At 35.3% G+C, this 13,469-nt stretch overlaps 2 protein-coding genes across 6 annotated transcripts in view; both read right to left on the bottom strand.

The window, feature by feature from the left end:
* LOC100116943 (tyrosine-protein kinase transmembrane receptor Ror) overlaps positions 1-13,469 on the bottom strand; it is a 324,541-nt gene that overhangs the window by 278,305 nt on the left and 32,767 nt on the right. The gene's annotated exons all lie outside the window — the stretch shown is intronic.
* LOC103317721 lies at positions 1,186-8,247 on the bottom strand. Of its 3 annotated transcripts, none has more exons than XM_031924867.1 (8): positions 7,495-8,247; positions 6,274-6,437; positions 5,902-6,176; positions 5,613-5,781; positions 5,292-5,438; positions 5,084-5,185; positions 4,882-5,012; positions 1,186-4,733 (listed from the first exon to the last, which is right to left on the bottom strand). In XM_031924867.1, exons 4-8 carry the CDS (start codon positions 5,686-5,688, stop codon positions 4,650-4,652), a joined length of 540 nt encoding a protein of 179 aa, XP_031780727.1. In that variant the 5' UTR covers positions 5,689-5,781; positions 5,902-6,176; positions 6,274-6,437; positions 7,495-8,247; the 3' UTR covers positions 1,186-4,649. The 3 variants fall into 3 exon arrangements, with proteins under 3 accessions (XP_031780727.1, XP_031780722.1, XP_031780732.1); XM_031924862.2 differs by having other exon boundaries at positions 5,613-5,737; positions 7,495-8,244; XM_031924872.2 differs by having other exon boundaries at positions 5,613-5,737; positions 6,274-6,416; positions 7,495-8,244.

Here is a 13,469-nt window from a genome sequence, read left to right as displayed (position 1 = left end):
ACACAGAAAATAATTTGCCATAAAAGAATAATTTGAAAAGATTTCATTGTCTATGGGAATAAATATTTTCTAAATTATACAACATTTTTGTTATATTTAAGAAAACTTGATCTTTTTTTTTAATATGCTTCAATCTTTACCGACAAAATATTTCCTAAAAGACAGATAATATTATATTATAGAAAATAAGGATTAAAAATCATAAAATACGGTCAAATAAATATTTACTTACATTAAAAACATTTTTTTTTGTTTTGAAAAATTATGATTCTCATAGCTACGAGCATTTACTTAATTGAACATAATCTTTGCTGCATCCAATTGAAGCTAATCTTTATTCAAAATAACCTTATTTTTGTGTAATAAATAATTATTAAAATTTAGAGTGATATTTATTGTATTATAAAATGTGTGAACAATTTTCTGAAATATTTTAGTAAATATTTACTTACATTAAAAACATTTTTTTAGTTTTGAAAAATTATGATTCTCATAGCTACGAGCATTTACTTAATTGAACATAATCTTTGCTGCATCCAATTGAAGCTAATCTTTATTCAAGATAACCTTATTTTTGTGTAATAAATAATTATTAAAATTTAGAGTGGTATTTATTGTATTATAAAAAGTGTGAACAATTTTCTGAATCATTTTAGTAAATATTTACTTATATTAATATACTTTTTTCTTTATTCAACTAAAGTCGATCATGCTCTTAGATAATTATAGTTACATTCAATCAAATCGATTACTTCCCAAAATAATTTATCTATTGTCTAAAAAATATTTATTTCAATATCAAAATATTTACTAAAGACAATGATTGTGTCAGAATCGAAAATCATTAAAACAAATATTTATTTGATCCAATAAAAGTCTTGTTGCATACAAGAAAAGTTATGTTTTTTTCTACCTATTTGTTGATTTAATATAAATATTTATTGCATAGCAAGTACATTTTTTACCTAAAAAATCTTTGCTGAAAAGTAGAAATATTTACTGAAAAGAAGGAAACGAGAAAAGCAGGGCAGATTTTAGTAAATATTTATTTGCTTGTATAAAAAGTTTGTTTGCATACAAACTAAATTAGATTTTTATATATTTTTGAAATTTTAATAAAAATATAGTTACGGCAAACAAATATTTACTTTGAAAAAAGTTGGTAAATACCATTAATGTAAGCCGTTTTTTCTTATTTATGAATAGTATTTTATTAATCTTTTACATCTTAAGTGTATTTGATACAAAATGATGGAACGTATTTTTTTCTATCAGACATAGTATGTATTTTATACGCACGGTAATCTACTAGAGTTTCGTGATCAACCACTCCCCATTCAGAAGAGTCCGACAATTCATAATCACTGACATGGTCATTTTTTTTTTGCCATTAATTTCCTATAAATAAATAAGATTTGGTTCGCATCGTTCATAATTATATGTTCAATTTTTGCAAAACATACATCAAATGGAGTTGAGTTTACGTTAATGATATCACTACATTCGTACCGAGTGCCATATATACTAATCCAGCTATAACAATCTTTAGTAAAATTTTTTGATAATAATACATTTTTAAAATGTGTGAAATGCAATGAATTTTTTAACTTCAATTTTTCAGTCCCAAAAGATATGTTATTTGTAAATCCTTGATTTTTTAATAACCTATAACAAAATTTTAATTGATGTTTTATTGACAAAGTTTTTGAAGGATTTAGGCGACTAGTTGTATTTTTGCTAGTTTCTTTTAATTGCTTATGTTTGGCTTCGAATCGCATACTAGACATGAATTTCAATGGGCCAAACATGCGCATAATGCGCGGGTAATGAAGTAAATTATGATGTTTAAATTTTAAACTTGAATTAAATAGGCGTTTATATAATGTCAAATATTTTGTAACTAATGATTCGAATCGGTTAATAATTTCCAAAGTAATTGCCTCTGCCGCTGATATTATCAGAATTTCTCTTAAGAGTAAATAGCACTGCCATTGTTTATTTTTAAATGGTATCAAGTCGCCTATGATTAAACCCAAGTTACTGACTAAATGGAACATTTCAGATGCTGATAAAATTATTAAATGATTATTAATAGAGTCTAATTTTAATGGAGGTGGAATATTGCTATTATTCGCATAATTAAAACTAGATATCCTTTCGTTTAAAATCTCAAGAGAAAAAAATTCTACAACATTAATAAAATCATCTAAAATTTTGGCAACATCATATCTGTATATACCCTCTAGCAAATGGTGCATTGGGTCTACTGACAAATTCTGTAATACATGGAAATTAGGAATTTTATTGAAAGCACATTTTTCTAGTAAGCCAAATATTTAGTCATCGCGCTGTTTAGAATAGGCTACCTCTGATCTTAAATATTTTACATTTTCTTTTGTTCACTTTTTTAATTTAGCTTTAGGAATAATACACACTCGACAGCAATGTAAGGCATTGAAACTTTTGGGAAATCCTAAAATAGTATTTAATCCTAAATTGTCACCAACAATAAACATTAATACAAAGAATACTTGTTTTTTTCGCCGTCGATATTAATCGAAATCCCCTTCGTTTCTAGCTTGACTAATTTATCAATTAATTTGTTAAACATTCTTTGATTGCCCAAACTTTTGTGATTTTCGTAACTATGCAATTGAAAAAGAAAAATGTTTTCTAGCTTACTGTAATATTTATTTGGTATTACTGGTATTGATAAATATGATGCTCCAATTTTTTAAATAGTTCTGTGCGTGCCAAGAGCATTGTTGATCTCGACGTCATCAAAATAAAGAGTCAAGGGGAATATTATTTTCTCATTTTTATTTTGTATTGATTTCCAAAAATCTGCTTTTATGACTGAATCAATAAAAGGGTTATGTTTTATTTTTTCCATATACTGTAAAATTGTATTAAAAACATTCGGCAGTTCTAAAAATTTTGTTAGCACTAAATTTATAGGGATTAAACTTAAACTATTTTTAATAATTCTTATTTTCTTTATTTGTTTCCTTTTTTTAGTTTTTAAAAATGATTTTACTATAATTTGTTTTGGGGGGAAATAATAATTCATTTTTTCAAGATATTTAAATGTCAAATGTTCTGTTTTGAATCGATTGAAACCATTTTTTATTAATTCTGTTATAGTAAATAAATCCTTAATATTTGCAAATTTTTTCTGTATAAGATCAATGCAATTTGTTATGTAATCATCGCACATGCACCTAATAATTTCATTGACCGACTTTCGACATAAATTACTGAAAGCGTACATATGTGTTATGAATTGTAAAGCATAAGAAAATACCCTATTTACACACTCTTCTATAGTAATTTCTTCTGGTTTACTACCATGGTCTAATTGAGCGTCGTTTTGGTCCACATTAATAGATGCATCACAAAACTCCTCATCGGTTTCAGATAGTTCATTAAAACTTTCTGATAATATTTGTTCTTGAGATTTTTCTTTGGATATATCTAATTGTGGCTCGTAATTATTGGGTACAGGCGCTTCAGACAGGGTCGCATTTTCAGGTATTTTATGACAAGTTTTTAAATGTCTTAATACGGAATGTGAATTACTAAATTTGTCAAACCATCACTAAAACTACATTGCACTTCATGATAGAAAACATTGTTATGCTTTAGTTTCATATGTAATTTTAATGATATGAGCGATGCGAACGAATCAGTACAAAAATCACAAGAAACCATTGTGAAACTTATTTTACATATATATCTTAAACCGATAATATCGTATAAGTCAGTCTCTTTGAAAAAAGTTATAGTCTAATCTCTAATTTTTTACCGACTAAATCAATCTATTTCAAATGATAAGTATTATATTGAAGTTTGATAAACCTTTACTGATCGATAATACAAAATAATAATTGAACTTGCTTTTATCGAATTTCGATGTACGCAATGTTACTTAAATAACTAAATATAGGAAGCTGAGTCATTTTTCGTACGCAGATTAAAAGTAAATCGTTTTTACAATCGAACGGTATTTGGTTTCATTGATTAGCATTTAAGTTTATATATGCATCGAAAGTAAGCGATTATATTTAAACATATTTTACCAATGATTAAGTTTAATAGGTAAACTATGTAAATATGGATAAAAAACAAACGAATATTATATAAGTCATTTTTTTAAACGCAGTTTAAAAACTAAGTTGTTTTAATCTTATTTTTTGTTACTTTAAAAGTAACAAATATCACAATTTAATATCTCAACTTTACTAAAGTTTAAACAGTTAAAAGACTAAAATTAAATTGTGATGATAATCGCAGATTATTCTAGTTTGATTATTTAGGTTGATTTTAACCTTTCACTGAATACTATTTAAATAACAAAAATAAAGTTATAAATTAAGGAAAGCTACTTTACGTGGCCTGGTTCTCTTCGTCGTTAAGTTTCTTCAATACATGTTGAATAGAACTAATTACTGGATCATACTGCAAACTGATTTTGTAAATACCTTTTTGAATCATAAGCCATACATGTTCACTAGAGATAGGATACTGGAGATTAAACACGTGAAATGCTTTAAAAGAAATATCGAGAGCTTGCAAAATGCTGTTCACTTTGTATAGTTTCTCATCTATACAAATGTATACGTCATCAACCTCTTCCAATGAGCCTACTACTAAAATATAGGGTTGAATAGGTAACTTTTGTGCAACTGCCTTTGTTTTAGCAGTCTCTTTAACGCGTTGTATATCTCCAGGGTCTGAAAAAAATAAAAATTCGTAAATTCTTTATAGATTAGAAATAATTGATTTTTATAGATTAGTATCATGTACGAAAATGATTTGCTTAAAAACAATAGAGAAGTTTATATCAAGACTACAAATTGGCCAAAATATCATTACACTCACTTCTGCAATTTTAAACATGCTTTCTTTAGACAGTCCGATCGACGGCCTATGAGCTTTTCCTTGAATTTGCTTCATTTGTTTTGCAGGATACATGTGACATATCAAGGCCAAACCTAAAAGTACCTTGGAATCTATAAATAAATTAATAAAATTTAGTTCAGTTAGATTTTAATTTTAAAAATATAAAATAATAAGTGTTCACCGGAATTCTCAGCATGGCTTAGTTTTTGATTTAACGTAACAGCCGTTCCATCTCTTTCGTTTATTTTGATTTTTACAATATCAAAAAATGTATCCCAAGCTTCTATTGATAAATTAATTGTAGTTAAATTTAGATGTTTGAAATCTATATCTATCAACTCATAGCCTTGGACATGACCGTACAACTTCCAAGACTGGAAAATATTTACTAAGTTTTTGTTTTGTTCTTCTTTTAATTCTTTGCAGCGGATTTTTGTAGTTTTTTTTCCAGTGTGATAACACTAAGTCCCAAGGAACTTCATTGGCGGCCAACCAGTCTACGCTTTCTTTAATCTCCTCATTGTCTTCTTCAGACTCTACGAAAAAAATTTTATAAAAAATGTTTATTTTATTCAATCCACAATCAAATTATTTTTAAAATTATTATTTTAAATCATCTTCAGCGTCAGGTATTTCATTTGTGCGTTGGCTCTCCTGGGCCAGCAACCGGTCTAATTTTTTATTTTCCAATTGCCTATTTCTGTACATACTCATAAGCTTTCCTTTAGATGGAATGGACATATTCTTTTTTTTTCGCACCCCCACTTTTCTGTAGCTTCTTCTCATTTTCTTGTTTACTTATAGGCGGTACATAGTAAGTTCTGACAGATTCCGTCTGAAATAACTCGACAATTTTGTTTTGCAACGTCATTAATTAATCTGTTATATAATATATTAAATTCATATAATTTATATTTATATTATATTTGACTTTATAGTTTTAATATAAATTAAATTTTTAATAAAATTAAAATTTAATTAAAAATATTTTTTAAATACCTTTGTTTCTTATTCATAATTTCTGTTACAATTACATTACAGATTTTTTTCCTGTCCACTTCATCGAGTTCTTTGCATGAATCATATTTTAGAAGGACTTGTCTGCCTTTGTCATTTGCATCGAGGAGTTTTTTTAGAGAAGGAATTGAAGCTACATTGTAAATGTCACTGGATAAAGTGTTATTGGCACTGATGGTGTCATTTTCTTTTTCAACGCATTTTTTTTTTTTTTTTTGTGCACTACTGCCTTCGCCTTTGTTATCATCCCTCTGTTTCTACATAAAAATAATAATTACAATTTTTACAACCGTGTCCAAGAAATCAGATAACTATTAACTTTTTCCCTACAATATAAAAATAGCAAACTCTTACTCTCTTGCTACTCACAGCCTCCTTTGAATTGTTATCAGTATCTTTTTCCTTAAAATTTTTTTTCCAATAATCAAGAAAAACGGCTCTATCTCCTATGGCTGGTATCAAAGAATTTATCATCTCCTCGTTCATTTTTGGTAGAACTGCCAACGATATTTTATTGACTAAGTGTAAAAAATTAAATTATGTTTCTATTGATGTAATATTAAAATCAGATTAAAATCATTTTCATATAAAATTATCCTATAAATGTTAAAACTATTACCCGCTTGAAAGTAAGCAATACAATTTCGCTATTCGATAATTATTTACTAAAACCTAATAAAGATTTTTTTAATGTTATATACGCATACTTTCTATAGTAACTGCTGTAAAAAAGAACAAGTACGAAAAATACACTCGCTATCTTTTTCTGTACTGCCGCTCTGATTCATAGCTGCTCGGTGCACAGTACACTTTAGGTTAAGTAAGCTGTACAGCGTCGTACGACATTCGAGCTCGTTGATGGGAGCCAACACTATCAAGCCGCGTCGCACATCATGAGCGGTGCGAAATCAATTCACACGTGCCAGCGCTCAGGCATCGTGGCTGCAGTGTCCCTCCCCTCCCCCGCTACGTTTTCGCATTTTATCACATTTATATGCACGTCTAAAAGTAACCACTAAAATTTTGTAATCTAATAAAAATTTACTAAAGCCTAGTAAAATTTCATAAGGGTATTAATATAGTAATAATCTTAGTTTAATAAAGATTTATTGCAATTTAGAAAATCTTTATAAAGGCAAAACGTTAAAATACTTTTTTTTTAAACAAACGTATATTAATATACTTAAACTCCTCATAGTCCAATACATTTCAATCCAACAAATATTTGCTTAACCGAAAGAAAACAAAATTAATTTATGCGTGCGTGCCTAACAAATCTTGAGCGGTTCGAAATGCGAGTCATGAGTAAAAAGCTGTCCGTTTTTCTAACTACCTGCTGATTCTAATATCGCGCCCAGGTCGTTCATCGGTTGTGTCGAGTTTGAGGTTAATCATGTTATACACGTTCGATCGCGAACCGATCGTATAAGATGATGAAACTGTTTCTACAAAATAGATGAACGATGTGCATGCGCTTAATAAATATTTACTTGAATCTAACAAATAATACACAAAGGGCCGTATCAATATTATTTTTAAGCAAATCATTATTGAACTATACAAAAAATTACTTACTTTCGAAGGTAGCATTTAAGTCTTCCAATTACAACTCTCGTAGAATTTCGGTGACTCCTTCGTCGGCCATTGTTCCTCTTTGTTAAAGAAGATAATGAAAGAGGTTGACGGAGCTGATATGTGAGAAGGCGCGAACAATGAGTGAGCATGCAGAGCGGTCAAGACGTTCTTTGCGAACTCGGCAGCTTCTCCGAGGGCTTTGTCTAGTCGTGCACGTACGCTTTTCCTGATGCAACCCACCAATGTCACATTGCGCACGTTTTTCTCGTTTGGCGATCGAAACTAGTATGCCGGCTCGCACGTGTTGCATCAGAAAATGCGGGAGACGCGGCACTTATGTCCGGCGGCTTCCTGCGTTTCGCAGACTACGCAGCTTATTCAGTCGTGCACGACACACTTTTCCCGATGCCAATAATTGGTTAGTCGTTAACGTTTTACACTTTATCACTTCACTTTTGTCGCAGCGATGTCACATTGCGCACGTCTTCCTCGCTCGGCGATCGAAACTAATATGGCGTCTCGCACGTGTTGCGTCAGAAATCGCGGGAGACGCGGCGCTTACGTCGCGGCTTCTTGCGTTTCGCGGACTACGCAGCTTGTTCAGTCATGCACGTCAAACTTGTTCCGATGCTGATTAGAACCCGTTGAAGTCGTTAGCATTCAACGTTCTAAAGGCAGAGAATTCTTCATTTTCGTCGAACTGGTCGAACATTACCTCCGCTTTTCTGGCTCATCGAAACTGAAATGGCCTCGCGCTCGTGCACTCGAATTAGCGGGAAACCGGGAGACGCGGCGCTTCCGTCGCGGCTTATACACTTAGCCAAACGGGGCGCTTCTCTTTTGCCGTTAGTGCGAGAAAGGGATTTATACTCACCAATTTAATTTATTTGAAATTTTAACTTAACTGTTCAGTCAACTGAACCAAATATTTTGTAATTTTTACAAAATCTTTGGTTCTACAGTGAAAAATTGCATCAAGAGCATTTGATATTTTCTTGTTTGAAGCACATATTTACTTTATTTTATGAATGGTTTAAGTCTAAATGGAATTTGAAAGTTGTTGGGTCACATCAATATTTTCCTAAATACAAAAAATTATATAAAATATTCAAGTAAACAGTTTTATAAAAAAGTCAAAAGAACACTTCAATAAATAGAGTTTGTATTGTAGATGATAATTTATTAAAATAAGAAAATATTTGTCAATGAAATATCTCAAATTTTTACATAATCCATTTCCTTAATTTTAATAATTCTCGATTTGTATTAAAAAAATATTTACTTGAAATTTAATAAATATCATCAAAAGTTTTTACAAACAATAGTACTTAAATTAAAAAAATTAATCGATTGCAAATATTAGTTATTTACTTTTTATTACAAAATGATTTGTTTATTTTCCGTTTTCAGAGAAGATAATTATGTCATAGATGTCAAATAAAAATTATGTAAATTCAAAATTATTAAAATTAAATTTTAATAAATAATTTACTTAACTGTTAACATTGCATTTTAATAAATCTGGTTTTTGCATTTTAACAATAGATTTACTTGAACCTAATAAATCATTTGAAATTTAAGTAAACGTATACTTAAATTCTGGGTAACCAAATCGAGCATACATTTTAAACAAATATTTACTAAAATATTTGCTATGGCGTCCACTAAAACCAAATATTTTGTAATTTCAAATAAATCAATTTCCAAGAAATACCTTTACTTGCGGTTACGAAATTTTTTTTTCAGTGCGCCATTATACCTGCTGAAAGTGTTCGCTCTCGTCCAAAGAGTCGGATAAAAAAATCAGAATCCCTCTCGCGTCTCGAGTTCTACCTCTTACCTTCAAATCGTCGCATCTCATTTGGAGCGAAGGCCAAGGCGCAAAGAAACACACGAAGCGAGAAATTGAGCGATACGAGGCGACAAAAAGAGGAACAAGATGCGCGCAGGTCATAATAGTACACGAGAAAGGCGCGTGTTCACAGATACGGTAACATGGCGCGAAGGAAGAAAAAAGCCGAAGCGCGACCGAGATACGTGCGCGACGCTTTAAGTGCCAAGGAATCCGCGCGCGAGAGAGATAACAGCTGCGTATACAGTCGGCCCAGAAAGTCTATAAGGACGGAGAGATTAAGTTCCTGCGAGACTATCTGCAAGCTTGCTTCTTCGCGCGGTCGAGTCGGATACGGCTTTAATATGGCTGCGTGTTTTTTTTTTGTAGCCACAGGACATTTGAGTTGGTAACGATTCATTTATTTTCGTTAGACACGAAATGATTTTAATTCTTTATAAAGTTTCTTCTCTGCTTATCGTGTAACTCCTGAAAGAGCCGTACATATTCAGCAGAGCTTAAAACGTCCACGTCTCCAATAAGCAGTGCAAAATTTAAATGTGCACACACGCGCGCGCGCAGTCCAGCAAATCTCCGCGGAGTCGGACAAAAAGTCACGTCATAAATTTGAAACGATTCCATAAAGCTTCCCGTCGCGCGCAAAGCAAAAGAAAGCTCGCGATAACTCGGAAAGAGAGATAGAGAAAAAGCAACCAAAAGGAGCGAAACAACAAAGATGTATAAAGCCCGAGCTTCTGTTGCTGCTGCTGCTGCTGGGGGGGGGGGGGGGCTGCGAACGAGCGAAAGAAGAAGAAAGAAAACGAGTTCGCGTTAGGAGAACACGAGGTTCACGGAGTTGGCAGTGTGTCTCTCCGCTAGCCTTAGGTATACACATGGAAATGTCATGAGACCGGTTTGCACTGCTGAGTCTGGCCTCTGCGCGAGGCCATCACCTCTTCTCCTTCTCCTCCGGGTCCTTTTTACGACGATGTCCTATTCGCAAATGCCTAGGCCTGCTGCTGCAACTAAGCCCTTATCCCGACAAAAAGCGCTTGTGTGCAGTTTCACGCTAAGCGATGTTTAAACATAACGACAACGACGACGGGTCGACCGAGACTCCGTCTGTGTTTTCTCGGTAGATGTTAGCAGCGCGGCTTTTTCTCTCTTTCTCTCTCGGCTGCCGCCGCCGCTGCTGTAGTGGGTAAGTGCACAGACGAAGAGAGAGAGAGAGAGAGAGAGAGAGAGAGAAAGAGAGAGAGAGAGAGAGAAGCCAAGTTTCGAGGCCATTCTTTTAGCGGAGAGGAGCTGCACCGAATAGAGACACGGGCCAAAGTTTCCTAACGGAATTAAAACTAGTCTGGGTAATTTAATTGGAGAGAGAGCGAGAATTTTATTGGCGAAGTTCCGAGTCCTGCGACGCGCACGCTGCATTTTTTCGTAGTTGTATCATTGATTTGTTTTTGAAAAAAAAAGGAAATTCAAAAGTTGCTAAAAATTTTCTAAACCGTATGCTACATCCATATGAATTGGTTAATCTCCATAAAGACACGGTTTCGGTGTGCATCCGCACACAGCGGCGGTAAGCAGCATTTAATATACACCGACACCGGAAAGCATAAAAGTGAAGCGCTATCGATGGTGTGCAAAGCAGCCAGCTGGTTGAAGTCGTATGTATGTTACACATACTGCTCGAAAACACTCTCTCACACAGGAAGGCGCTTCGCGAGCGGAATATAGCTTCTAATAGAATACCGCGCTCCGAGCTCTCTCTAGAAGACTGAAGACATCAAACGGCACACGCGGGCTAACAATGCAAAAATGGAAATATTAAAGCACGAGCACGCGTTATCGTCTTATCGGCTTTCTCACACTCGGTCAGACAGCGTTGCACAGGAAACTCTTCATTACCGCTCGCGGTGAGCTCATTACCCTATCGTCGCCCGCGCCTTTTTCGCGTTTTTAACGGCTGCGGTAAATTCGCTCTTTACGAACAGTTTAGTGGCTTGGAATCTGGAGGTGTAATCAATGTGAAATTTCTGGAGGGTTCGTGTACGTTTATGAGCGATATTCAATTAAGATCAAACGAGTCACAACATGCGATCATTTTGAGTGTTATATCAATTAAATAACTTGCATATCAATTTCCTTTGACTCGCTATCTATCACAGCTCATTATGTACTCGTTTGTCAGTCATTATGTCGTGTCTTTATAACCGTATCCGTTCTTTTGCTTAGGGAGCGATTTAAAAAGTGTCAATCGCGCTCTGCGAAAATAATCAAATATAACCCTCGCACGGTTTCGATAACGATACCGTCATTTCCCCATCCAAATTTTCTATAAAGCTATCGAACTTTCTTCGCAAGACTGTCTTCGACTCCTCCGCAAACCAACGTCAATCCCGAGCAGAGTCACAAACCAACGTACACTTCGCTGAGAAACAGCCGCACACATATATTCTTCCGCAGAGGCAGCCAAGGCACATCAGGAAGTATCTCTCCCGGGGCAGAGAGAGAGAGAGAGAGATCCTTTTCTCCGAGAGTAAGAGCGCGGGCTATTGACAAAGACGTCGCGAGGGGAGCCCGCGTGAAAAGGAATAAAGACCGAGGCGCGAGTAGCGGAAGGTCTTCGTTCTTCCGGGCCAGGAGCAAATGAACTGTGCGTATACCAGCGCCGGGGGTGCTTAAATATTCACGCCTAACAGATTGCGGATCCCGATCCGACGTGTTTGCCGGCGGAACTGCTATAGGTCTCTCGGTTGCTGGGTTATACCCACGGTAGCCCGGAATCGGCTGTTCGTTTGGTCGACTGCGCGAGAGACAGGTCTGACGTTCCGCGGCCGAGAGAAAAAGCTATCTTGAGGGATGCAGACTAATTGGAAGAGTTAATCGATTCGGTTTTTCAGGAGGGTGCAGGGGTATACGATCGTTTTCGCTTTGGGAATACAAGATTATACGAGGATGCAGCCAATATGACTATTTCAGTTTTCAGGATCGTGTATACGTAATAAACACGCAGTGTGCATAGCGCATTGTGTGGTGTATAAAAGGGCGAAACGTAAATTGAAAATCCGGTATTAATGGGATTAATCCGGCGCCTTTCAACTCCGCGGCAGCTCGCAGTCTCGTCGAATCGAAGTTTGGTAATTGATAACCGATGTATAATTTGATATTCCAATTAAAGCCGCAGCTTTGCTGGTGGGCACACAGGTCCCAAGCCGTATTACGCCGCCACACAGCGTCGTCGCCGCTGCGCCGAGACGAGGCGATGGGGTGAGCTTTTGGTATGCCTACCTCGTGAGATATTATACCGTAATGTGATGTCTGACAGAAAATTTTGGCCGATGGAGTGGGGGGGGGCAGGGGGCGCCGCCGATATTAACGTGCGGCACACGTAAGGAAACCGTAGCTGCAGAGAGAGAGAGAGAGAGGGACGCGCCGGCGCTCTCGATCAGAGCTTATAGGCGGATAGTTAGAACTGGAGTAAGAGTGCTACGTTTCACGCTCGCGCGATCGCGCAAGTGTCTGCGGGACTCGATGGCGCGCGACAAAGTTTCGGGATGTTTGAACTTATGCGTGCGAGCGAGCATTGCCTCAATCGTATAACTTGTTTGTGTGTGTGCGTGTGATGGGATCTCTCTCTCTCTCTCTCTCTCTCTCTGTCTCGAGGGGGATTAAAATTCTGATGTATAGGCTGGATAACTCGCGCATGATGTGCAGGTATGGAATATCTGATATTTAAATTGGAGTGTTATACCGTGGGACTTTACGGTAAATCGCCATGCAAATAGCCGGATCAATTGAAATTTGTACGATCGTTATCTTATATCAATTGAACGACGATCAGGAAGCCAGTAATTCGCCGGTGGATCGGCTGCATGTAGGGTCTCTTCGATGCATTGCACTGCATCGAAACGGGACTCTCGCCAATTTCGACGCGAGCGCGGCGCAATTAAACGGCGACACTTAACCCGGCGATTCAATCGAACCTCAGCTTGTATCTTACTGCTGCAAAGAAGCTCGGGCCAAGTGAGAAACTAATGGATGCTACGATTAAATGCAGCTTTTGGGCAAAATTCCAGCGTTCTGAATCCTTTCTTCATCAGCTATGAGAAGGATGCTCTATTCACCGTCGATAATTCAAATA

This window comes from Nasonia vitripennis, chromosome 1 (assembly GCF_009193385.2).
Source record: "Nasonia vitripennis strain AsymCx chromosome 1, Nvit_psr_1.1, whole genome shotgun sequence".
NCBI classification, from domain to species: Eukaryota; Metazoa; Arthropoda; class Insecta; order Hymenoptera; family Pteromalidae; genus Nasonia; species Nasonia vitripennis.
The sequence above is the reverse complement of the archived record's forward strand: the minus strand, read 5'-3'. Positions and strand labels throughout refer to the sequence as shown.